The sequence below is a fragment of the Osmerus mordax genome, chromosome 18 (assembly GCF_038355195.1).
Source record: "Osmerus mordax isolate fOsmMor3 chromosome 18, fOsmMor3.pri, whole genome shotgun sequence".
Taxonomy (NCBI): domain Eukaryota; kingdom Metazoa; phylum Chordata; class Actinopteri; order Osmeriformes; family Osmeridae; genus Osmerus; species Osmerus mordax.
The window spans coordinates 10,832,351-10,858,657 of record NC_090067.1 but is presented as its reverse complement, the minus strand read 5'-3'; the positions used below and the strand labels follow the sequence as shown (position 1 = coordinate 10,858,657).

At 44.9% G+C, this 26,307-nt stretch overlaps 3 protein-coding genes and 1 pseudogene across 9 annotated transcripts; 2 read left to right on the top strand and 2 right to left on the bottom strand.

Moving 5' to 3' along the window:
• LOC136962145 (zinc finger protein 385D-like) overlaps positions 1–5,178 on the top strand; it is a 6,109-nt pseudogene extending 931 nt beyond the window's left edge.
• A 3,987-nt stretch (positions 5,179–9,165) lies between these two features.
• On the top strand, positions 9,166–12,663 carry sgo1 (shugoshin 1). Its single transcript, XM_067255813.1, is given in 9 exon segments — positions 9,166–9,310; positions 9,462–9,682; positions 9,889–9,914; positions 10,020–10,084; positions 10,192–11,088; positions 11,244–11,378; positions 11,488–11,634; positions 11,813–12,014; positions 12,175–12,663. Coding segments are annotated over 9 exon segments (1,977 nt in total). The 3' UTR covers positions 12,314–12,663.
• A 48-nt stretch (positions 12,664–12,711) lies between these two features.
• Positions 12,712–19,722, bottom strand: kat2b (K(lysine) acetyltransferase 2B). Its single transcript, XM_067256385.1, has 18 exons — positions 19,458–19,722; positions 18,496–18,622; positions 18,182–18,327; positions 17,848–17,934; positions 17,517–17,698; positions 17,219–17,410; positions 17,003–17,106; positions 16,778–16,903; positions 16,536–16,669; positions 16,198–16,406; positions 15,752–15,878; positions 15,515–15,625; positions 15,245–15,388; positions 15,012–15,126; positions 14,843–14,873; positions 14,653–14,716; positions 14,496–14,580; positions 12,712–14,069 (listed from the first exon to the last, which is right to left on the bottom strand). Exons 1-18 carry the CDS (start codon positions 19,656–19,658, stop codon positions 13,876–13,878), a joined length of 2,379 nt encoding a protein of 792 aa, XP_067112486.1. The 5' UTR covers positions 19,659–19,722; the 3' UTR covers positions 12,712–13,875.
• Positions 19,723–20,173: 451 nt separating this feature from the next.
• On the bottom strand, positions 20,174–25,491 carry rab5aa (RAB5A, member RAS oncogene family, a). 7 transcript variants are annotated; one of them, XM_067255490.1, is made up of 6 exons: positions 25,372–25,491; positions 23,648–23,864; positions 23,043–23,194; positions 22,726–22,848; positions 22,527–22,620; positions 20,174–22,371 (listed from the first exon to the last, which is right to left on the bottom strand). In XM_067255490.1, exons 2-6 carry the CDS (start codon positions 23,811–23,813, stop codon positions 22,256–22,258), a joined length of 651 nt encoding a protein of 216 aa, XP_067111591.1. In that variant the 5' UTR covers positions 23,814–23,864; positions 25,372–25,491; the 3' UTR covers positions 20,174–22,255. The 7 variants fall into 7 exon arrangements, with proteins under 7 accessions (XP_067111591.1, XP_067111592.1, XP_067111590.1 ...); XM_067255491.1 differs by having other exon boundaries at positions 25,360–25,419; XM_067255489.1 differs by having other exon boundaries at positions 25,269–25,402.
• Between the last annotated feature and the right edge of the window lie 816 nt (positions 25,492–26,307).

Genomic DNA, 26,307 nt, shown 5'->3' with positions numbered 1-26,307 from the left:
AGCTGGGGAACTGGTCTCACTGTGAGGGGGTGGAGCTGGAGAACTGGTCTCACTGGGAGGGGGTAGAGCTGGGGAACTGGTCTCACTGTGAGGGGGTGGTGCTGGGGAACTGGTCTCACCTTCAAGTCGTTGCTCTCCCCCAGCGCTTGTTCTAATTGTCCGTTCTGGTTTCAACATCTCATGATTCACTTCACCATGACTTCTTCTGTCCTGGACAAATAATTTACTGATAACCCTTGTTGTTTCAGATGGACCACCTCCCACAAAGCTCTGATTGGCCCAGGGTTTCGAGTGGGCCACACCCCTGAGGAAGGCGCCTAGAGTGGCCACACCCCTGAGGAAGGCGCCTAGCTCCTGTAGCGTATGTCAACTGAAGTTTAACTCAGAAGTGGGTGGAGTCTCAACCCTTCAGAACAAACTGATTTCCATTCATTGCAAGTACTTCCAAACAAACTGATTTCCATTATTTGCAAGTACTTCAGAACAAACGGATTTCCATTATTTTCAAGTACTTCCAAACAAACTGAATTCCATTATTTGCAAGTATTTGCAAGTACTTCCGAACAAACGGATTTCCATTATTTTCAAGTACTTCCAAACAAACGGATTTCCATTATTTTCAAGTACTTCCAAACAAACGGATTTCCATTATTTGCAAGTATTTGCAAATACTTCTGAACAAACTGATTTCCATTATTTGCAAGTATTTCAGAACAAACTGTTTTCCATTAATTGCAAGCACTTGTATTACATTGCTTGAATACATCATGCATTTTTACTTTGTTTCTGGCTTTCTAGGTTGATTCTGATAGTCTGGTAAGTGTGAATACCGTTCCTGGCTGTTTGACTGGTTGTGGTCCTGTCCCTTCTGCAGAGCCAGGCCACGTCCCACTACAGCGGAACCAAACACGCCAAGAAGCTCAAAATTACAGATGCTCCTGACTGCAAGTCTAAAAGCAACGACGCGGTCTCCAAGGAAACCACACTTCAGCCTCTCAACACAGACACAGGTTACACAGCTGTGTATGAGTGTGAGTGTGAGTGTGAGTGTGAGTGTGAGTGTGAGTGTGAGTGTGAGTGTGAGTGTGAGTGTGAGTGTGAGTGTGAGTGTGAGTGTGTGTGTGTGTGTGTGTGTGTGTGTGAGAGTGTATAAATGTGCGCTAACATCAAACTCACACAAAAGGGCCAGGATCTTTGATCATTTCGGCTTCTACATTTTCAACCAGACTTATTTTCCCTGTCACAACATTAACTCTCTGATGTTTGATCAAGCTGTAGACTCCCTCCAGTATCACATGGAGAGATGTGAGGTTAGGCATTATCCTCTTACCTCTCTGTGTCTGCATTTACCTTCATCAAATGGTCTCCAGAGATCAAACAGAAGGCAGCACTGAAAGGTTCTGTGTGTGTTTTAAGCCCTGGCAGTATGTTTGGAACTGTGTGGGAGGTCAACCAAAGGAGGCCTCCCTATTATAAAGTACACGCTTTACTGCAGAAAGTATAAGAGAATGTGAGTGGCTATCTTTACACAACCATATGCGTGGGCATGTTTGATAGTGCATGTGTGCTTTCTTGCGCGCAGGGGTATGTGGTGTTTCAGAATCCCTCAGAGAGAAGGGGAGAGCTGGGTTGTGTCACATGGGAGGAGTCCAAGTTGCATTCGATAGAGAGAGGAAGACAATGAGAAAGAGAGAGAAGGAGAGCAAAAGAGTGATTATTTGAGTAGGACAAAGAGAGAATTAGTTTGAGGGGGTGGGTCTCAGTAGGGAGCCTTCTGAAGATTACTTTAACAAACAGTCTTATGGCTGTTCAACTGAAGGATGACAAACAAAGCCTCTCAGCAAGGCAGTGATAATTATCAATATTACCCTGGTATGAATTCCAAAGTCTGCCCCTAACCCTCTGGGGGGGAAAACTCTCCCAGTTAGTTACCCCTTCTGATAATGGACGGCAATCATCTCAAAGCAAAGCCTTTCATTTAACCACTGAGAAGCAAGACCCCGGGGAAATCTTTTGATTATTACCGAAGATTAGAGAGCCAGATGAGCCTCATAAATAATCCACAGCCAAAGACAACTGTGTTAAATCTCTGATAGTTTGTTTAAACAGTTCTAAGAAGAGGACTCGTCAAAACACAATTTATCTGCCTTGCAAAAGCTTGGGCAATTCTGGAGCTTGTGAACAAGACAGAGTAGAATAATTAATGTTCTCCAATTAGTGTTAACCAAAACATGAAATATGCAGCACATATGGTAGACATATTGTACAATCATACCTTCTCGGTAGAAAACATTGCACGAAAAGATATAGTCGTGAAAAAGAGTTGGACTCTACAGGGAATACAAAAGCATCAGTCAGTCGAGGCAGCGAGAAATAGAAAATAAAGTATTTTTGAGGTTAAGCTCATTAACGCTAAATTTTTTGTCGTCTGTGTGTACATACTTGCAGCTGTGATGGGAGTGTGTGAAAATAAGTGATTTGTAATAGCGGAATTCATTAAGAACCACTGCAGTATTGCAGTGAAAATCTGAAAATCTCTAATAAAAACTCTCACCCCATTAATAAATTACTCTGTTTCTCTCCCTCTAAACTCTGTCTCTTCCTCTCTCTGTGTATCTCACTCTCTCTTCTTCCCTCCATTTCTCCCTCACACACACACACAAACACACTCACACAGTAAACTAGATTCCGTCTCTTTGCAGATGGCGCAGACAGAATTGAGCTGGCACCACCCAGCGCCACAGAGGCAGCACTGCCGAGTTGCCTGCCACCCAGAACCACCGAGGTATCCGCTGAGCCCCTCTCTTTAGACAAGGAGATGGACAAGGAGGCGGGAGGGGAGGTGGATGAGGAGACGGAGGAAGAGAAAGCGATGCGACTTCTGTATTGTTCCCTCTGCAAAGTCGCTGTGAACTCTGCTTCTCAGCTTCAGGCTCACAACAGCGGTGAGTGTTTGTGTGTGTGTGTGTGTGTGTGTGTGTGTGTGTGTGTGTGTGTGTGTGAGAGAGAGAGAGAGAGAGAGAGAGAGAGAGGGGGGAAAAGAGATAAAAAGAGAGAGACACACCCAGAGAAAAAAGTGGGTGTGTTGGTGCTTTTGCTTCACTTGACCTGAGTGACCCTGACCTTTTGACCTTTCCAGGTACAAAGCACAAGACCATGCTGGCAGCCCGGAGTGGGGAGGGAGCCATCAAGTCCTTCCCCAGGTCAGGGGTCAAAGCCAAGATGGCCGCTCCCACCGAGGCACTAACGGGCCTCCAGAACAAAACATTCCACTGTGAGATCTGTGACGTGCACGTCAACTCCGAAACGCAGCTCAAGCAGGTGACCTGGCTGCTAGCCAAATGCTGGATTACATTTACATTTAGTCATTTAGCAGACGCTCTTATTCAGAGCGACTTACAGTAAGTAAAGGGACATTCCCCCGAGGCAAGTAGGGTGAAGTGCCTTGCCCAAGGACACAACGTAATTTTGAACGGACAGGAATCGAACCGGCAACCTTCAGATTACTAGCCCGATTCCCTAACCGCTCAGCCACCTGACTCCACCTGATTACCTTTCTGGGACACAGTCAGAGACAGATGATCTTTTTCTGATTTGCCTACAGTGTGTCTGTCTTATGTTTTACCTGGGTTCAAATGTTAGTGAACTCCCAATTCAACTTGAAACTTCTGATGTCACACTGCTATTCTCAACTTGTGCTATGTCTGCTGGTTTTACAGTAAGAATTGACAGGTGGCCTAAATAAAGCACACCCAACACTCTGGCTGTTATATTAAGCATCTGACAATGCTGATAGCAACCCTGTTGGTGTTGTGAATTTGTTGAAGCTGTCACTGTAATGTGGATTGTTTAGAGTTTAACTTGGGACAGATGTTTATGAATATTCAAAAGTTCATCAGCTATTGTGAGCCTGATGGGTTTCAGCCATCTGTTTAAGCCTGTCGCTCAAAGTCAAAATTCCTTTCTCATTCCGCCCCTATCTTGAATATGCATACATTTAAGAATCCAGGCACTGACATACCAAATGTATCTGGAGCTGTGAACAGAGAGGACATTTCATTTCCTGTTCAAGGTTAAATCTGTCTAACCTTCAACCAGACTGGACTTGAGAATCTGTTCCTCAAATTCTTTTCTCTCTCTCTCTCTCTCTCTCTCTCTCTCTCTCTCTCTCTCTCTCTCTCTCTCTCTCTCTCTCTCTCTCTCTCTCTCTCTCTCTCTCTCTCTCTCTCTCTCTCTCTGTCTCTCTCTCTCCCTTTCTCTCGCTCTCTCTGTCTCTCTCTCTCTCTTTCTCTCTCGCTCTCTCGCTCTCTCGCTCTCTCTGTCTCTTTCTCTCTCTCTCTCTCTCTCTCTCTCTGTCTCTCTCTCTCTTTCCCTCCTTCCCTCCCTCCTCCAGCACATTAGCAGTAGGAGGCATAAAGACAGAGCTGCAGGTAAACCAGCCAAGCCAAAATTCAGCCCCTACAGTCCCACCCAGCGCAGCCAGACTCAACAGGCTGTGAGTATAAACCCTCTACTTCAAGCACTGTCTACAGACTTCAGGCTGCTTTATTATATCATTATCATTGATCTTTTTATTGGTTATTTGTTGGCTATGTTTAATCTTCTGTGGAGATCCTTCATTTACAGTGTGTGTGTGTGCATGTGTGTGTGTGTGTGTGTGTGTGTGTTTGTCTAGGTGCGTCTTTCTCTGAGGAAGGAACAGGACCTGGGCAAGCCTCTGGCCTCCTGTCTTTTACAACGGCATCTTTCTCTTGCTTCCGCTGCTGCCATGGCAACTCTATCACCCTTCCATCTGCGCCCCGCCTCTACTCCCAACTCCGCCCTCTTCCAGGCCCAAACACTCCCCCAGGCTCTGCTGCACCCTCCCCCTGGGCCGATCCGGTCAGCGCGCACACCTGTGCTCTTCTCCCCGTACTGACGCACACCTGAACCACACCTGAACCACAGCTGGACCACAGCTGGACCACAGTGGACCACAGTGGACTACTGATATAAATACAGAACAGACAAACATGAGAAACACACTTTTGTCTTTGGATCTTTTGGAGGTTCATTCTGGTTTGATTCCATGCGCTGCCTCTTTTTTCTATGTGCTCATGTTCGAGCGTGCGTGTGAATGTGTGTGTGTGCGTGTTTATGTTTACATTTGAACACCTGTGGATTTTCAATAAAATATATGTGGATGTTGAGGATTCAATCAATGAGGAGGATTTTGGCAAACAGATTGATACATTTCATTCAGATTTAAAACTCAGCAGAGACTAAGGCAGACGCATGTCCACACATACACACAAGTACACACATGTACACACACACAGTCAGCCAAAGGCAGACATGGAACCCAGACGCTGAGATAGAGACAGAGATTGGAGCACGTACTCCCAACACATAACTCTCTGAGTTGAGAGACTGACCTCAGGACATCTAAAGCACACTGCTACTGAACTGGAGCTTAGCATAATCTCTTTTTGGTTCTCATTCAAGTATTTTCTGAAAAAGAATAAGAGACATAGATCCTTCATGCGGCTTAAAACTAGATCGTTCTTCAATCATTTATTACTTAAAGAACAGGTTGTGCCGACCCCCCCCCCCCCCCCCCCCCACAGTCTTTGCTTCTACAGATAAATCAAGGCAGGAATGTATTTCCTGAGAGATGAGGTTCAAACCTCGGGCTATATGTAAGGCTCTGCAAACGTAGACAAAATTTTAATCTGTTCTGACTCACGTGTAAATCTGCTGTAAAGAAGGAAATTGGTTTTCAGTTACTTGCCCAAATCATGGTGTTGTGAACAACGACGCAAGTCTTGTCCAAGACAGCTGCAATGACCAGCCTAAGAAGTTGAGTATTATTTAGTATTACACCAAAGTTTGTGAAAACTTCTTCCCATATGAACATGAAATACACTGTGTAAAAAGGACAGTTGTAGACATTACTCGCATTTCTCAGTCTCTCCCTCCTTCCCTTGACCTTTGATCTTCTTGCTCTTCGATTGACTCTTCTTATCTTGAAAGACGCAGAGGAATCTGTATTTTTGAGGTCAACCAGACGACTCTGGCTACGTTAAAACCTGCTCCCCGAGCTAGCAAAGTTATACTCTCCAAGACTAATATCTGTTGGCGAGGCTAGAAAATTAGCTCTCACTCGATCACAGCAGCATCTCAGTCTTTCCTCATCTTTCTTGGCAGTCCCGCCATCTTGCTCACATTAATTCTCTGGAGCTGATTGTGAACATCTGTGTGGGGGATCCTCAGTGTAATATTTAATATCCCAGGAGCTGTCAGAGGCCCAAACCCCCACCAGCCCTCTGCCAGAGCCGGCTCTCCCCTCACTTTCTTTTATTTATTTATTTCAATTCTTTCTGTCTTTCTCTCTGTCTTTCCCCACATCTTCACCTTATGGTTTTGGTATATTGTCATTACTCATTAAAAATAACAATAATTATCACACAATGTGGGCGACGTCCCGAGCAAGAATCTGAATGATTTTGTCTGTACAGTAACCTTTAGAATGAGTTATGTTAGTCCTGTATGATATAAAAATAATCTTGGACTGGATGTTGATGCTTTGGTAATATGCCATGCTAGGGATGTTACTTTTAGGATGTCATCGTAACATCACAGGTTTTGTGACATCACAACAGAGTGATGATACATAATTCAAATGGAACAGGAATTCCATTTTGCCTGAGCCACAATAGGTTTTTGTGTATGAGGGAGTCAGTGAGAGGCATCTGTTTTACTGGGACCTAAAAACCTGTAGTACTATAAACCCTTAATCCTTGATTTTCATGGTTGTTTCTTTTTAGTGTTTGCCTTGGGAACTGATTATGCTCTCCTGTGTTATGATTTCATTATCATAAATGCTTGCTTGGCTTCCCACATTTTCCACATTAAAAGCTGTGTTTGCATAAATCTTTGGCCTGGGGAGGCTGCGCAAAGATTAGAGCTAATGTGTTTCATCTGGGAAGGTGGCAGAGCTACGCACTGACCTTTCCAGTGGCTTGAGTAACACAGGGCTCTGATTGGCTGAGACAGCCTGATCTTGTGGTCTGATCGCATAGGGCCTTGTTTGAGGTGTCGCCTACTGAACTACGATTGGAAGATCTCCATCTTTGACTCGGACTAATGAGAGAAACATGGCACACTGTTTCACTTGGAGACCTCTGCACCATTGTCCTTTTCTGCCTCTGTAACAGTCCACTTGGTTGATGCCACACCAAGACTTCGATCTCTCCTTGAATATTTCTCCCTCGACGATCCATCCAATAGGGCTGATCTATCAGAAAAGATCCTTCAGACTACCTCCTTCCCTTCATCCCATTCAACAACCAATCTCCCTTGACATCTGTTTTATTTACACACATACACCAATTATAATTGATTCCCAAAAAGCAGTGGCATTTCACCCATTGACTGAAATTATATGTCAGATCACTCAGTCTGTCACACGCACATGCACACACCCACACATAACCACACACACACATACACACAAACAAACTGCCAGTCAAAATGAACCCAAGCTGTGACTGAAGTGACAGTGATAACATTTAGACGACCTTTACAGTAATAAAGGGAGATAAAAATCCCTGATGTATTCTCTCTAACATCTTGGTTGCTTGTTGAATTGATGATCAAGAATGATCCTAACAGCACATAAACAAAAAGGTGTAATTGAACACTAGTATCATAGAAAGTTACACGATTTACGGGAATATGTTCAAATTTGTCAGAGACAACAGATGCTCCATTATACATCTGCCACCATATTACAATGACCCTAGAAATGACTCTATATGTATTTGGCTTGAACATGCATGTCTTGCTGGCTAACAGCAGTGTGTGCTGAGAGGTCATATGTTCTCAGTGGGTGACCAACCAAACTGTGAATTCAACGAACTGCCTGGTAGAACCTTCAGATGAAGGGTCTTGACGAATCTAGGGTGTGCCCCTACATATGCCATGTCAGAATAGGCACGTACGCTTGACTATTTGAAGTTACAATTTTTTTTCTTTAAGACTTCTTCTAGAGGAAAGTAAATGAGATCATGATTTGGTATTCACTCTAATGTATTATTTATGGAGGGGCTGTGGAGCAGAACCTGCACTAGAGAGGGACAGCTATTTATGGCATGGAAGCAGCAGACGTATTATGATGTGTGTGTGTGTGTGTGTGTGTGTGTGTGTGTGTGTGTGTGTGTGTGTGCGTGTGCGTGTGTGTGTGTGTGTGCGTGTGTTTGTGTGAGCGTGAGTTAGGGGGTAGACAGACAAGGAGAAAGCAGATTAAGGAGGAAGGTATGCTGGGCATTTGAAGAGATTTACAAACATGTTTTGATTTATAGACCTTAAATGTCACCTTATATGGTTTTTAATCCCACTCCTCTGCAGAATCCAAAACAGCAGACAGACATTAAGACAGTAATATAGGCTTATGTTTTTTGTCAAGATGCTGGTTAAAATCAGGACTCGCAACTAGTCTGATGAAACTTTCACGGCCCTAGGTATGTATCCATCACAAATTAAAATAATAGTCTTTCTCATTACTTTATTTTATTGTTTACTGTCATACATAATATATATACACCATTGTGCCGGAATTATTCAACATTTCTAATGACAAGCTTCGTAGCGCCACCAGAAGAGTTCTTCTGTACTCTTTGGCGCCACTTAGTGGTGGCCTTGCAACTTCCTCCATTGGGTGGAAGTGACGTGGGGCATTAGAATCACCTCCAATCAGGATTCGCTGTGCACATTTCGAATGTCAACGGAGTGGAAGACGTCGCGGCTAGTTTGTTCTCAACCCATGTTATCAATACGTAAAATTGTATTGAATAAACACTGCTACTTCTCAAAACAATAAGGTCAGTAGCCCTTAACTATTGATTAGAAGTGTTGTTGTGACTAGTCTTCGTCTGAAAGACGTGAAAACAAGTTTGTGGCACAGTGTATACCCCGACTACTCCCTGCATATCTACATCATTTTGCGAACAAGCTTCTAGTAGCTAGCCTAGCTAGTGCTAGCAAAACGTTATCCAGAATCCAAATACATTCTAGAGCTAAGTTTGATGGACAAGTGGCAATATACTAACATGCATTTTCTCTCGTCAATCGCTTTAGCTACGTTTTGTTACAGAGGTAGCTAGCTACCTACATACATCTCAAAACATGGCTAGGGAGCGGGGGCAAAAGAAGTCTTTCCAGCAGAGTTTGGAAGATATTAAGGAGAAGATGAAGGAGAAGAGAAACAAACGGCTGGCCAGTGCTTCTTCAACAAACAGAGGACGCTCCAAAATTATCAACAAAACCAGCGGTGAGATCCACAAGTTAATACTATGACACTTCTTTAAACTGCTTACAGGTTCGAACAGCTAGCTAACGTCAAAAACAAACGTCCATAAATGTTAGGCCTATAGTGATGATCCAACTACATTTCCCGGTCCCCTTCACTCCTCTTCCTCCAGCGGGCAATGTGAGGCAGGTCATCCTGAAAGGCGTGCAGCTCAACAACAAGGCTCTGGCTTTGGCCCTGCAGGCGGAGAAGGAGAAGGTACGTCAGGCTCAAGGTGTCGTTCTGCAGCTGAAGAGGGAGCAGCAGGCCCTGTTCCTTCACCTGTTGTTGCTCAAGAGGAGGCTGAAGGAACAGGAAGCTCAGACCAACGCCAAGCAGGTATAGACAGCTAATGTTTGTTTATTTATTTTTTGTGTGTGTGTGTGAAATAAGTAGAATATGTGTGCTGCCTCTCAGGGGGGGAAGTAATGGCTTGTATTTAGTGCTCTCTTTTAATGTTGTGTTAGTGGTGTGTGTCTGAAGCGTACAGATTACAAAGCTAATTCACTGTCCCTTCTTGTCTTTTTCCTCGCTTTCTGAATTTGTGTGGACGCATGCAGGTACTGGATGAGCCTCCAAAGCCAGGGTAAGTAAGCTCACCCGGCATGAATCATCACAGGATTTTGACCAATCCTCTGGGTCTGTCTTGTCCTCTGATGTTTACAATCTCAATGTTTTCATCCTCGACCAGAAGAGTGTTGAGCCCCACCAGCCTGGATAAGCCTCTGCTCTATGTGGATCAAGTCCTCAGCTCAGGTAGAACTATCTGCCTTCTATCTAGTCCAGACTCTTTGCTTTACTCCATACAGAGAAATATATTGTCAAATTAATTTTGACAATTCATTTGTATTTTGTTTTCTCAGAACCTCGGGCTACTGAAGGGGCGGGACAGGATGACGTGGTCGTACAGCTGGCTTTGCCCCGCACCGTTGGCGTCAGGCGGAGACGGGGAGAGAGCAGGAGACGGTCTGAGCGCGTGCGGGAGCGCCGCTCCATCGGCGAGGTGAACACCGGCACGGCTCTGGAGGGTTCTCTGGAGGGCCCGGTGCAGGACCTGGCAGGAGCCCCAGCAGAGAGCCCAATCCAAAGAGAGGGGAGGACCAAGAACCACACACAGGAAGTGGAAATGGAGACGGCTGAACCGATTGGCTCAGAGGAGTTTGAACACTCCACCCCAGAACCACCACCTCCTAAACCAATCAGTCAACAGCCGCCTCGGAGGAGACAGGCGCAGCCTCCCCGTCCTAAACCTGAACCTGCAGCACGGAAGCCAGAGAGGGGGCGAAAGGCCGACCGCGCTCCTCTCAAGAAGCCCTGGGAGAACTCTAAACCCAGAGCGCGCTCCAAAAGCCGCGACAGGTCGGCCACGCGCTCCAAAGCCGGAGCTACGGCGGCGCCTGCACAACAGGGGGACAAACTGAACACATCTCTTGGTTTTAATGACACGTTCGACTTTGACTGTGAGGAGGCGGTGCACCTCACGCCCTTCAGGGGCAAAGCTGAGGATGGCCAGCCAGCCACGCCCATCCAGGAAGAGATCATAGAAAAGGGGCGGGGGCAGGCACTGGCGCCTTGTTCTCCTCCAGAGTCCAGTTCCTCTTCGTCAGAGTCAGAGGATAGCCCTTATGTTCCTCAGAGGGGTGTCAGGAGACTGAACACCCGGGAGGAGCCGGTGGCCGTGCCTCTTCGCCGAGGACGCCCCCCAAAAGCCAGCCGAGAGAAGGAGAACCTCTTCCCTAAATCTGACAACGTACAACGTGGTGAGCAAGCAGCTGCTTTGGATTGATCTTTTACAAGATCCTGCATATGCCTCGACATTCCCATCTAAGTGTGGTCATTGGTCGAGTCAAATTTGACTGTGTTGTAGTTTTGTCACGTTAAAATATAACTCTATATTCATCTCCTGTGTGTATAGTCTCCACTAGAGGAGAAGAATCCAGTCCCAGACCTATGGTGTCTGTGGAAGAACTGCATCTCCCACAATCCCCCGGGTGTGTCTTTGTTGACAGTCCTGGTCCAGTGGCAGAGGAGGCAGCAGAGAGCCAACCAGGTGAGTGGACTGAAGCAAGCTAGTAGTAGAGTTGATCAGGAAGGGATGATGACTTCTGTCTGAGTGAAGTTAGGGGGAGAAGGATGGTGATGGGTCTGATGTGTTCCAGAACCCCAGAGAAAGGAAGAGGAGGCTCTACTTCCTGTCACCCCCGGTGTGGAAGCAGAGATGATGAGGATCGACGACGTCCTGTCCACTTTCGGCGATCCTCCTTCTCCGCCCCACGCCCTGCCCACAGTCAAGCCATGCAGGCGAGGTGAGGCCCAGTCTGATGTGGGGAATCTGGTTTATGGAACATCTCTCGTTTCTCCAGCCTCTCAACCCTCTGGTCAAATGCGCTCACCGTGTCACTCGTCCAGTTCACTTCTCCCCCACTCTTCTCACTCTTCATCTCTAAACACACTCCTGTTCCTTCACCACTTGTGTTTCCCCAGGTGGGCTTGGTGTCAGGGCAGGGCGGGGCTTCAGTCTGTGTGATATCACCAATGTGTCCCCCGCAGCATATCGCAAGTTCCCCTCCACCAGCTCCCGCCCCTCCACCAGCTCCCGCCCCTCTGACCGGTGCTCCACCCCAGTCCCCGCTCGCAAGCGCCGCTGCACCATGACGGTCGACTACAAGGAGCCATCGTTGACTGCGTCAGTAACTCAATATATACAGTAATACATTACGCCATTGAAATGTATGCCTTTCATATATGCCTAGTTCATTGGCTGTTTCTTTACAGGTCCAGAGATTAGATATTTTAACATTCTCTCTCCGTCTCTTTAATTGTCTTTTTGCTCCCCTCTACCCTAGGAAACTCAGACGAGGAGACAAGTTCACAGACACCAAGTTTTTGCGGTCTCCCATCTTCAAGCAGAAACCCAGGAATTCGATGAAAAGCAGCCAGCAGCCGACCGAAAAATACAATGAATCGTTCGTGGGTTGTCTTTAATGGCTTCATTCATAAAGAACTACTCTTTGTCGATCTTACATATTTAAATGTTTTTATAATCTTTTAAATTAATTAATGTGAAGTGATGGATGGCAGCTGTATGTTTCTTTTATGTCCCTTGTCTTTGAAAATGTGAACATTTATGACTTGAGTTAAGTGATATCAACCCTCTCACTCCCTCTCCGATGACTTTGACTGATACCAGTAAGTAGTATTCATGTGGTAAACCGCTGAACTGTGGAGTGCTTTTTGATGACTACTGTAAATATGTATGGCCTTTGTGTGTTCAACGGGCTGTCCTCTCTTGTATATTCTGCATTGTGTTATGATAATAAATACACGTTTGGTTGTGATCCATAGAGGATTGTGTAAATCATGTGACGATTTGAAAAATAGAGTCACGATTCCCCTCTATTTTATTCAGTCTATAAAATAGGTTATTAACGTGTAATTAATACCAATAGTACAAAGGTCATGAAATAACTCTTTTAGACATATTACAAAATCCAGATCTTTTCCTAAAGTTTTAAAAGTACAAACATATTTTTACAAAACAGCAAAACTACATAGTATTGCACAATCTTTCTTTATCTCCAAAGTACAAATGTATCAATCTCCATCGGTTGGACAAAATAAGAATAAATTAAGACTTTCTTGAGCATTATTCCTTTAAATTACAACACATAAATAAGAATAAACTCTACAGACTTAAATTAGCCATTAGTTGATAGCGTATATTTCTCTAAACCAGCACCTTCATAAGTTACAAGATGCCTTCATTTGCTCATAATTGATGTTGAATACTTGCTTGAAAAATAAATAAGTGCATTTTGATGGTCAACTCACCCCCTATGGGGCTTTAGACAAGACATTAAGCTGGGTAGCTTTGAGAAAATCAGCTTCCCATTCTCTGAATTCAGAAACAAAAAATATATAAATTGAAAATATACATTAAGTAATTAAGGAGCTTTAAAAAGAGTTAAAATTTGTACAGGTTTAAAATTACATGTTTTTCCTTGTTTTGGCAGGATGAACTCTAGTTAAACAAACTTGACCTTGTCGACAGGGACATGTGTCACACATGGTATCATGCGTGTACTAGCTGACGTGTCGAGTAAGACACAAACATAAACGGTCAAATTTAAGAATTACTGCAACACCAGTCAGAAAGAATCCCATTCTCCCCATCTCTCGGTCCAGTTCTTCACAGGCAAGACTTTAAGAACTGCTCAGGTAGAGTACATGAGTGTATGGCATTGATGACCTCAGTCAACATTGAGGCAGAGGGAGCAAGAGAGGCAGAGGCAGAACCAAAACTTAAGGGCAGACAGATTGACAGCAGAGGAACAGAGAAGTAGCAGAAAAACAGGCCGGTAAATCCCCAACTCTCCTTCCTATATATATCTATTCTACTGACAAGAAAAGGGTCCACTCTATTCATTTCACAAGGAATCCTTTCTTCGATCGATCACCAAAAACACGCTGGAAAAAGAACGAAAAGCACTATGCTCTTACACCTTGTGCATCCTCTCACCGTGCCCCAGCTCCTGGCTAAACCAGTCCTATTTCTCTATGAGGCCTGCCTCCTTGATCTTGGTGTAGAAGAACTTCTCCAGTAGGTTGGCACACTTGTAGTACTCACTCTCGGGCGGGTTATACTCGCGACAGTTGGTAAAGATGCGCTGCATGTCGGCCATGAAAAGCTTGCGCGTGGTGTAGTACCTGCTCTTCAGTCGCTCCGTCATGGTCTTCAGATCTGAAGGAAACCGTAAACACAACCTTCACTGGACCTCTCTTCAAACCAGAGGCGTAGCCACGGGTAGGCACAGGCCTACCCAATTTGTTCCAAAAACGAAAATATCTCAGAAGAATTATGCACCGGGTGCACATCGCAAAGTAAATAAGTAAAAAAACTGAAAAGATGCCTATCCATATTTTTCTAGGCCTACCCAAAAAGATTATTCTGGCTACGCCCCTGCTTCAAACGCATTTACCCAATAGCTGTGTGACGGTATATAAAAGCTGAACGTTTCGAAGCTATACCTAAGCTTTGGACCACCTTGAACGGCAACCCCACTCACACATTGTTCTAGTGATACTTATTATTACATTATTTGTTATATCAGAGGTGCGCTGTTTTATTCTGTCCCCTGGGAAATAAATCCCTGTGCTCTATACATACCCATAGGGAAGCGGATCACTTGGTAATAACCAGGGGCTTCAGTTTTTTTTACAGGCTCCATAAACGGCCAGGCGTTCGGGTGACTCTGAAACAGAAATTAGAGACTAGCATGTTGTGTGTGTGTGAGGGGGGGTGTATGTGCGTGTTTGTGTATTACCTTCACGTGTTGCAGGATGGTCTTTAGGGTGCTATACAGTTGGTCTGGGTCTTTAAGCTCCTTCCTGGGATCAAACAGGAAATAAGAAGTTTAACTTGCCTTATTTCCTATCCTCAGTTATCTAAGACTAAGCATTCCTCATTTTACAACTATTTATATGCAATAAAAAAATGCATGAGGTGACACTAACCCTTTGCCTACAGGTTTCCAGCCAGTTTCACCTGCATATACAAATTTGTTGTGTTTAGCCAGATAAGTTGTTTCCTTTTAATCCAATAATGCATTACACATTCTCTGTATGTTTGCCCTTAAACAATGAAGACTACGAATGAATTTTTAATATTAATTAAAAGACGTACGTATCCCAGGAATGCTCTCGATAGGAATCTGCCTAACTCCTTCCTTAAAACAGGAAAGTCCAGGGTAGACCTTTCTGATCTGAGCCTGTTTCCTCTCTATCAGCTTCTTAATGATCTGAAAGAGAGAGAAAGAGAGAGAAATAGAGAGAGAGAGACAGAGTGAGCACATTTCATTTCACAAACGTTCACATTCTCTCTCTCTCGTCCATACACACGACGACACACACACAAACCTCTTTCTGTTTCTTGATGATGACAGAGAACTCTGTGTAGGGGATGCTTGGGTTCAGCTCACAGCCCATCAGAGTGGCGCCCTCATAGTCCTTAATGTAGCCGACATACTTGGCCTTTGGGACCTTGATATCTTTCGAGAACCCCTGCAGATAGAGACAAATAAAGGGAGATACTTGTGACTAACATGAATAAAATAATGTAGGCTATCATCCCCCGTAAGACATACTGTAATAGAATGTTGAGTTTTTTGTACGCAATGATATACTGACCTGCTTCTTGAAGTAGCCAATGGCGTACTCGTCTGCATAAGTCAAGAAATTGAGGATGTCATGCTTGATGTGGTATTCCTTCAGGTGGTTCATTAGGTGAGTGCCGTACCCCTGTAACCACAAGCCACTGTGTTCAAATTGGAAAACTGACCAATGACGATGAGAACATTTTAAAATCTAGCCAATAAGAGCTCAGTCATGACAGACTGACCAATGGTGAGAAGCAGGTCAACGTACCTTGACCTGTTCATTGGAGGTGACAGCACAGAAGACAATCTCTGTAAAACCCTGCGATGGAAACATGCGGAAGCAGATCCCTCCGATGACACGGCCATCTTTGATCAGCGATAACGTTTTGTGCTTCCTGTTACGAAAGGAAGTTGAGAGGAACGAAGACATTTACAGAAACAAAATTTAGCTCTGAGCAGAACCTCTTAATGTAGGTTGAGTCATTTTACAAATGCAGCTAAACGTTTAATACATGCGCCAATTAATGTTACAAGGCACTTTTTAGCAATAAGCACTAAACAGTGAGAAGCAACGAGGCCCAGTTTAATTACATATATCATGATACAATTTTATCTGTAGTAAGGTTTTTTTTGCAGAAGTTACTGCTTCACAACTAATGCGTCACTAACAAGACACTAATGTAACTCTTAGGTTTGTTTGTTCTAGGTACATACGGGTCGAAGACCAGGCGTGTGATATACTCCTTGGGCATGCGGGGGAGCTGGTGGGAGAAGACATTCTGGAGGCCCACCAGCCACATCAGGATCCTCTTGTTGGGCTTCTGGTTGAGCGAGTTGCCGATCACGTGGAACTCGATCACGCCCCGCCGCTCCTCCAGGCGGGCTGCCTCGTCCCTCGCTGAGTGGGCCGACAGCAGGCTGGTCTGGAGCCACCACAGCACACGCCTCAGCCATCACCATCATCATCATCATCACTTTGTTATGCTGGTTAGAAATGTGGGTGTAGTAGAAAAAGGGGGTTATTTGTGGTGCTGCTGCTTGCGATTGTCTACCTCTGGTACGGCACCAGGGTCGGTGATGGTTGCCATGACTTCGTTGATGAGTTCCATGGGGATGTCACCCACGATCCTGGGCCTCTTGCTGTCATCGTGGGGGAGGGGCTCCGACGGTTTCCGCTTCTCACCCCCTACACACACACACACACACACACACACACTTACGGTTTTCTTATACCCATTACATTTATGTGGGAAGAGTAAATATTGTTTAGGATTCATAAGGATAAGTCTATTACCTGGACTAGGATCCAGGACAGAGGCAGTCTTCCTAGCAGGACTGACACTGCCACAACTAGACGGGTCCACTGACACTGGGCTGGGGCTGTAGTACAGGGGCCTGGCCACCGGGGGCGCGCTGATCACTGTCAGGAAACGGGATGGAATCACACCACAGGCATGAAGCACCAGACTTGAATCCTGCACTTGCATGAATGTTTGTGTGCGTACGTGTGTATACCAACCAGTGTGGACGGGGATCTGTCCTCCTGAAGAACCAGCCAAGAAGTCCTCGCTCCAGATAGGAGAGCTGTGGCTGTACACCTCTTCTTCCAGCATCGACAGAAATCTGATAGGGGGAGGAGGGGGGGAGCGGTGGGGTGGGGGCACAGCCATCACATCACAACACGGAGTGCTTGTACGTCTGAGTGTTTGAGAGAGAGAGAGAGAGACACACTCACTTTGGGAAGTGCGTGAGGATGAGCGTGCGCTTCTCAGGGGGCAGCTTGTCCTTCTCCTGCCGGGCTTGTTCCAGCAGCTGCTTCCTCATCACAGTGAACACGGAGCGCAGCAGCGTCCTGCCGAAGATCTGCGTGGTCTCGTACCGCGGCAGACTGTCACAGAACTGAGGAACGTTGCAGTAGCACAGCCACCTGCAAGAAAACACACCGTGACCGAGCCCGATTAAAAACGCGCCAGGGTCTGAGACACTCCCCCGTGTCATTTCCTGTCATCACCCGCTCTCGCTCGCAGGCTAACCTGGTGTAGTTGCCTTTGTAGCCGGCCATGTCGTCGGCGGGCGCTCTTTGGCGTCTCTGCGAGGGCGTCTCCAGCTGCCAGTAGTTGATCTGGTTGAGGAACATCTTGGCCAGCTCCACGATGGTCTGCCGCTCCTTAGACGGGAGGTGGCTGAACTTGTACTGGACAAAGTTATTCACACCCTGGGTTAGAGAGAGACAGAGAGAGACAGAGAGGGAGACAGAGTAAAAACAGAGAGAAACAGAGAGAGACACAGAGAGAGATTAGATTACATTTAAACATAATACTACTATGAGATTAACGGTATTTATAATGAAATGTTTATATTGACCTGTTCGATGCTGGGTTTCTCAAAGGGAGGGCTCTCTCGTGCTTCCACCATGGGTTTGCCCATCTGGAGGATGCATTTCCTCAGGAGCTACAGAGCACAGACAGATCAGAGTCATCATCCCTCCTTTCCAACCACAAATTCATTCAACTCACCTCATCAGACATCAAGATAGAGCTGTCACAATACCAATTACTATATAATCTTTGAAAATGTAACAGATGTGTCGAGGGTAGTGTTATAACGACATTTGCATGTTATTCCTTTTTACGGCTAATACACAGAGGCTCTATCCTGTTTTAAAGGAATGGCTTTGTAATGGTGAGTTGAGGCCTACTTTGAAGAGGGAGAAGTAGACTTGTTTGGTGTCTGCATCTTCCTCCTTGTGGACACAGGTGTAGAGGTACTCCACATCCAGGACTATGCCGAGAAGTCTGTTCATCTCCTCCTCTGACACATTCTCAAGGTGGGTCACATGGTCGCCTGAGAGAGAAAGAGAGAGGATTTAATGGAGACAAAGATCAAGATTGAGAGTCACTTTCCAGTTCCTTCTAATCCCTTTGTACCAAGAGATTCCAGTCCGCTTCCCCATTGCCCCCCTTTACACACACACACACACACACACACACCGCCGTGCCCTCTCTGTCATACCCAGGGTGTGGGAGCAGCTTCGACAGGGATCTTGCAGGTTGACAGTGTTGAGATTTTGGTCCGTGCGAGGCGGTGTTGGAGGTGGGTTCTGGTTCTTCCAGCCATTACACTTACAGGCACCCTCAGCCTAGTTGGTTTAGGCACAGACACACAAAGACACACACCTTTGATGAATATTAGAAATAGGTTTTCAGTTCAATCTAATGCATGTTTTCTTTGTTTTGTTTGAACTTTTTCACAAAGAGTAGTGATTGACCAGGCCTCAGTGTGCCATGGGGAGGAGGGGGGAGGGAGTAAGGTGAGACGAAATGACCCAAGACAACCTATGATAACCTCGTTGAGGACCAACCCTCGGCCTACAAATGTTATTTTTCAGCTGGAGCTGCGCACATGAACATGCGCCGAAAAACAACAAACTCCGCCCCCTCAGCAGCTGTCACCCTGTCAAAACAAAGACATCGTCTCTCGTTGCGGATGAAGCATCAAAGCACTAAATCCACATTATATTTTACCACAGTAGGGTGAGAGACGGTTCGCAAACACACTGTCACTTTTCCCGTGGAATTAATTATCCACCACACTCTCCTCTCTAGCCAGTGCGCACGCAACTACCTAGCGTAAGCTACTCCCTCTGTGTAACCTGAAATTGTCAAAGCGCCAAGTTAATGTTTACGTTTACCTCGCCGTCCGTCTAGAAAGCACAACTATTGCATTGTAATGACAGCTGATGCCTCTGACTATCATTCTGAAATGTTACTTTATGTCTCTACTCGCAGCCTACCTTTACGGCTTTCGTATAACTAGTGCATATCACCAAATGAAAAATCTTAGTGCAGCAATGGCTTCCTTTGCTGCGCTAGCATTTTATATAAAAACAATTACAAGCTTCGGATGCACAAGCTCCAAAGGAAAAATCTTGTAAAATCGGCACTAAATTCCCAAATTAAGCAGTCGGAGCATACTTTGCAGGACGAATACACTCCGAGTTTTTCCAGCTTCTTTGGACGCGGGGAGGAGCGGAGCTGCGCCTTCTTTACGGCGATACGTGCAGATCCTACAGCGGTGCCCGAGCTCTCTGTTCCTCCGGATCCTGGACCGGCCGGAGCCGAGCCGGCCGCACCTATGGCCGGGGAACCCTGTTGAATCCCCGCGCTCTCGGACATCCTTGATACCGAGCTCAAACGGGATCCCCGACCCAGGATTTGAACGTTTAGGTGTCCGGTTCTCTAATTCACAACCGGAGGATCAGACATGGCGCTCATCCCTCTTTTCAATTTGTCATTGTAGGTCCGGTTTCCTTCCACTAGGGGACACAAAACGGATAGGCCTAAATCCACTCATATTCAGGGGAGAGGTCACAAAAAATAACCATAACCATTTGTAGAAATAATTTCAAGGTCAAATGAAACCAGGATTTCTGATTATATATATTCAACCTGTTAAATGAGCAATTATTGAATGAAAAATGCTCAAAAGTTATCACTTTACACAGGGATACATTGAACAGCTCATATTTTTTATTTTATTAATCTATCCTTTTTGTTTTAGGCTGGGGGAACCAATACCTTACCATGAAAGTCATGCCAAGATTTTCCCCTGAAAAGAACAATCTCTTACTTCCCACTGACTCGCACTTAGATGTCCACAGCAACAACAAAAAACAACAACATATACAATGTAAATCCCTATGTGTTAATTCATTTATTCATGATGATCTACGAGCTAGTACCCAGACACGGCCAGTCTTTTTTGCCATCAAGGTTATTACATTGTTCCTACAACGTTGTTACATAGTCACTGTGACACCATAGAGGTTTGTTAAGACAGTCGTTTTCCAATCTACTTGCGACCTGGCTTTGATAAGAGTCTACACACCCAGAGTATCTGTGAGGAGGACTGGACAGGTGTTTCTAGCCGAACAACCACTAAAAGAAATACATGAAAATGAGAGAATGTTAAAAAATAGAAATCAAAATGTTGAAATGTTTTAGTTTTTTTCCTTGAGAAAAAGTACAAGACAGACCACTAAATAAACCATTTTTTTGTTAATAACACTACATACATTTATAAAGACCACCACTGATTATAATTTAACCATTTTGTGAAAAAAGAACATAATCATAATTCCAGACCCAGACCAAAGATGTTTTCTGGTAACTGTACAGTTGTTTTAATGATTATCTAGACAACTCCTTAGCAAGCATTAGTCTTGTCCATTGTAAATCGAAAAAAGTAGGCTACATTGCAACACCCTATTTACAGTATATTATTTATATATATATATAATATTTATATCACACTGGCTGTAATTATGACAAGATAAATTCATGAGCGTCATTAGTGCAAGGCATGAGTCAGACAGATCTGTCAGGAGATATTGACCGGATGGGGGTGCAGGGTCGGGGTGTGTGTTTTTCTAATCTTGCAGAAATGTGGGTGTTGGGGGGGTTGGAAAGAACACAAGTGTGTGCATGTGTCAGGAAGTTGTGAAAAAGCTTTTTGCTGTGCTTGTGTTCTATTACAGGGCTGGAAGGGATTTAAAAAACAAAAATAACTGCCTGTGTGTGTGTGTGCTTCAACAAATCACTATGAATGTGTGTCAGAAACACTTCCTAAAAAAAATAAGGGGTGGAAGAGTATTCTGAACTGAAAGAGCCACTTATCACTCACTCCCCTCACCCCACCTGCCTTGGTGAAAGAATCAGCTGTGTTTCATGAAGCAGCCTAGTCTGCCACTCATGTCTAGATAACATCAACCCAATGAAAACACAAGGACTTTCTATCAACCGATAGGGACACCTATGAGAGGGACCCAACTCCCATCCCAGGATGGAGGTTTAAGGTCACGACAAGAAAGGGTCACACTGGGGGGGGGGGGGGGGGGTGAAGGGCTTACGTCAAGCTTTGCATTGTAGACACTTTAAGTCAAAGACCAAATACTGTAAACAATTGCACGATGCCACCAGTTACAGCGAGAAGCACTCTATACTAGTGCGCCAATATGATCTGTGTGTGTGTGGGCGGGCGGAGGTACAAAGAGCTGAGAAAGGATAGAGCACGAGAGAAACTAGAAAGCCCAAGGATTATTGACAAACCATCTGAATATATCCTTCTGATGAGGAAGTGATCCAGCTTTGGCAAGCTTGGAGTAAAACGATGGCCCTGGGCCCCTCTTCCTCCATATTCTTCCCTTTCCTGGCATCCACTTGAATTTATTAGGGTTTTTTTTAGAGACAGTACTCTCCTCTTTTCACCCTAGACTCGTGTCGCAGAAAATACATTTAAACAGATTTTTTTTATGTTAGGCCTTATAGTGATACATGCAACCATAATAACAAAACAAAAAAAAAGGAAAGAAATCGAAACGCAGAAAAAGTCTTTTGCCATCCCAGGAGACACAAGATTATTTGGAAGAGCCCTGGTCCTCAGTTCTGGCCGTATTGCCATCTGAGGGTGTGTGGGTGTGTGTCGGGGGGTTGGAATTGGAGGGGTGGGGGCGCAAATACCCGAGTGGGAGAGGTAGGAGAGGTCGTCATTAGTAACAGTAGAACCAAAGGGGGGGGGGGGCGATGTTGAGAGATTGATGTGGGCTTAAACGACTACAGGGAAGAGGGAGGGAAGAGGGAGGGGGGGATACGGGTTTGTTTTTTTTTGCTGCAGATCTGAGTTTTGGATTGGACATCGCATTAGATGCTGCAGTGGCAGTCGGGCCGTCGGTCGCATTAGTTAGAGAACAGGACAGGGGAGGTGGAGCCACGTGTTAGTTACTGCAGCACGGGGCCTTGGTGGGCTGGGCGGTTTCCGTCAGGTCGACGCCTCGGCTCCGCCCACTACTGGCTCCAGGAGCCTGTGGCTCACTCTTGGGCAATCTTTTCGCTGATGAAGGGGAAACAACAACAAAAAAAGAATATACATAACCATTTTAAGCTTTTGCTTTGGTTCAAAGACGTGACAGCGTCGCTGTTATCCACCTTCAACTTTTACAACTCGCCCGGATGAAACCTTTAACTCGTATAGTCTGAGGAACCTACCGATGGCCATGAATATCTCGTTCACATTCATCGATGTCTTGGCTGACGTCTCCATGAAGAGTAGGCTGTTGTCATCTGCATATGATTGGGCATCCTGTGAACGGACAGTACACTGTGTCACTGCTAGAAGGGGTGTTTCAACCTTCTGTTATGACACACTAAGGTTTTTGTGAGATTCCTGACTCAGATCTTAGCCCACCTGGAAGTCCACAGCTCTCTTATTGGCCAGATCCGCCTTGTTTCCTGAAAGAGCGATGACGATGTTGGGACTGGCTTGTCTCTGCAGCTCCTTCACCCAGGTCTTGGCCCTTGCAAACGACTCCTAGAGGGAAGAGAAGGGCTCGCATTACAAACACTTCAAATTGGGCACGAGAGAATATTCACATGCATAATTCAATAAAAAAACCCAGAGAAAGAAAAAATCATCATCACTTCTGATGTCAGTTCACTGATAGATGAGGTAGGTGAACAGGTAGGCAAACTAATATGTTTCGACCGCTGGCTTGGTAGACGCACCTCATTAGTGATGTCGTAGACCACGATGGCAGCCTGCGCTCCTCTGTAGTACATGGGCGCCAGGCTGTGGTAGCGCTCCTGTCCCGCAGTATCCCAGATCTCAAACTTGACCGTCGTGTCGTCTAGACACACTGTCTGGGTCAGGAAGGCCGCTGGGGAGAGGAGGGACAAAGAGCTTGATGACGGCCTAACCACTTAGCAGTACTCCCACACACTCCCAGAGACATGGGCTTGAGCGCTGTTAAAGAGTAGGTCCCAGTACAGTACCATGTAACCACCTGCTGCAGTGCAAGGAACTATAAACCGCCAAAGATGAAGACAGTCCTCGGCTAATCATGCAAGTTATATTGATCGGAGTGAAGAGGTACTGAGTGTGAGGATCATGTTGTTTGATTGTAACTTGTTTAACGACATGCTCTTCTGGTTCTACCCATTGGCTCTTATTTGATTTTCACAATGTATGCTTAATGTTTCTACCCACATTGTCTTTGGGGCCATCTTGTTGTTTATGATCATTTACCCATGCACCTTTTGCTCTTTCTTGTAAGTCGCTTTGGATAAAAGTGTCTGCTAAATGACTAAGTGTGTGTGTGTGTGTAGCTCACCTCCTATTGTGCTCTCCTGGAACTCATGGAACTGTCCCTTGACGAAGCGCAGAACCAGACTGGACTTTCCCACCGCTGACTCCCCCAGCAACACCAGCTTAAACTGGCAGATCTTGTTCCCAGCGTTGGGCCCGTTGGGTCTCGTAGCTCCTCCCCGATTGGCCATGACCTAGTCCCCCGGCGTCCCACGTGTCCGACCACACTGTCAGGGCTTGAGCTGCTGGGGAGACAGGTGAAACCATGGACATAGTGATGAGAGCTGAAAAGACTTAGTTGTGGTATTCTTGATTAAAGCTAAATGTGTCTGGCCAGACATTTTTCGTAACAGGCTGTCTGGTGAACGAGACATACGATACTCTCAGTGGATTCTTTCTGACATATCCATTGTTAGAGAAAGACATAAACTGCCAAGGCAAGCTGCCACATCTGAGATGGCAAACTTCCCTGACAACGTTGCAAGTGGTCAAAATAAACATGGGTGATTCCGGTCAAAACCGGCTAATCCAACAGCAGCTTGCCAGTATCTGAAATTGATCTGTAATCCTACCCAACTGACATAACCGTCAATTCACTCATGTGTCTACCTTATCTGGAGGATAGGGAAATATATGACAATCTACATGGCAAACATGTCTATTGGCATAGAAGGTGGCATATGTCTGTGCTAGCTTTGTACAAAGAAAGAGTGGCAGTGATGTTCAAATATCAAGGAAGATACAATTCTGGGTTATCACAAATAACAACAGAGACAACTGAAACAACAGCTACTGTCCTATAACTCTCTGTCACACTCACATACAAAACATATTGACGCTAGTGACAGCATTAAAGGTCTATTATGTATAGGTTACCAGTCGAGAACGATAGATAACATGATCACTGTAATGATGTACTACAACACTGAAATAGATTGCTAAACCGAAGCTAATCAAATAGCTTGTATGTTTAGAAACATCAAGCTTGTTGAGTCCTGTGGATGTGTGTATCTGTGTCGTATGCAGTCGGTTAGCTAGCAAAAGCAGAGTCACGTATGGGTGCTAAACAATGCCTTGGTACACGATATTACATTAGCTACTGTGGAAAGCTAGATAGTTAGCTGGCCAAAGGAAATGCTAAAGGCACTAAACTAGCCTAGCTACTTTTGTTTACATACCGATTAAAAAACAATCGAGTGTCTACAGTACCAGTCGCTGGATGGCAAACGAAGATTAACAAGCTTGCTGGATAGCTAGCTAATAATAAAAACAAGCACTAAAGCAATGTTAGTAACACTGGCAATGTTCTACAGTTAGCTAGCTTCATAGCATGCCGTAGCTGTTGATAAGTAGTCGAGAGGCGTCGCAAATTATTGCTCAACATTTTTACGAAAACAGCCTGCCAGCAGACAGCACACTAAGAACATTGTTCAGAACATCAACAAGCCAGGAGCTGCCAAACAACAAACCCTCTCAATATGGGCTTCTACCAAAACGGGGCCAAGGCCTACAGTAGCTAGCTAGCTAGCAAGCAACATTTTTGCTTTTCTCTGATGTCAACGTCGTTAGCATAGAGCTAGCTCTAGCTAACTAGCCATCTGATGAGCTCGAACCCGCAACTTGTCAGGTAATTTCTCTTACTATACCTGAGAGTGAGAAGATGTTTTCGAACACTTAATACGGCCACAACAGTATTCACACAAAAAAACAATTAGCTAGCGCACTGCGGTTACGTACTGAACAACCTACGAGTAATTTCAACAACCCAGATCACGTCTCCTCCTTTCTTTCTTCTCGCAACTTCCCCTTTGGAACCAAAACACAAACAACCCCTTCCGCCACTCATGCCACGTCACCAGCACGTCTGCTCCATTGGCATTTCTATATTTTTTTTTTCAAATGATTTTGATGGTGATGATAAAATCAGAGCCCCCATATTAGGCAATCTATGATTAAATGTTATACTGATGCTGATAGGCAGATAGTGACAAGAATGATGATGAAGATGATGATGATGATGATTATGATGAGTATGATAGTGAAGAATGTTCACTCAGTATTGTGAGCAGCATACAGTTTATTTCCTGTGGATAATGATCAGATCAGGTAACAGAGAATTTATGCACACCATATTAATGGTGAATTACGTTTTTGTTAATTAAGCTACTCTGAGGTGTGCTCCTCTCTAGACTTGATACAAAAACTGCACGTACAGATTAATTAGCTTTAGCAATCATTGTTTTAGCTCCGATTTATGTATCAATTATAGGCTATGCTAAATCTGTTAAAGGAATTGAACATTTAACTCTTCAATGGAATACAATAGGGATGCAAGGATTGTCGAATATTTGTGTGGTTCAGATCTGTACCAGCAGAGGGTGCCCTCACTCTTTATAACCTACATCCACTGACAACAGTATTATTCTACTGTTCTGAGTGCAACTCATCCTCTGACCTCTAATTTATCATAATGTTATTAGTATTGTACTGTTTTCATGTTGGTGTCCTTCCTACTAAAAACATTTTCCTGAGCTAATTGCTGTTGAATTCTCAAGTGTTGTGAAGATGTATGAGGCAGGTGTAATGAGTCACTTGTCTGAAAACTGGTTGCCTCAGTCCATATAAGATTTTGTACATTGCTGACCAACAGTTTACTGACAAGTCACTAATCTCTGCTTGGAGACC

Excerpts from the sequence above, each read along its gene's own strand:
- kat2b (XM_067256385.1), bottom strand. The coding sequence starts at position 19,658 with ATGTCCGAGAGCGCGGGGATTCAACAGGGTTCCCCGGCCATAGGTGCG. Across the intron at positions 17,411-17,516 it reads TACAAAGGCAACTACACCAG|GTGGCTGTGCTACTGCAACG; the intron begins GTTAGCCTGCGA and ends GTTTTCTTGCAG. Across the intron at positions 16,670-16,777 it reads TGTCCTGGATCCTAGTCCAG|GGGGTGAGAAGCGGAAACCG; the intron begins GTAATAGACTTA and ends GTGTGTGTGTAG.
- rab5aa (XM_067255490.1), bottom strand. The coding sequence starts at position 23,813 with ATGGCCAATCGGGGAGGAGCTACGAGACCCAACGGGCCCAACGCTGGG. Across the intron at positions 23,195-23,647 it reads CCAGGAGAGCACAATAGGAG|CGGCCTTCCTGACCCAGACA; the intron begins GTGAGCTACACA and ends TCCTCTCCCCAG. Across the intron at positions 22,621-22,725 it reads AGAGAGCTGTGGACTTCCAG|GATGCCCAATCATATGCAGA; the intron begins GTGGGCTAAGAT and ends GTCCGTTCACAG.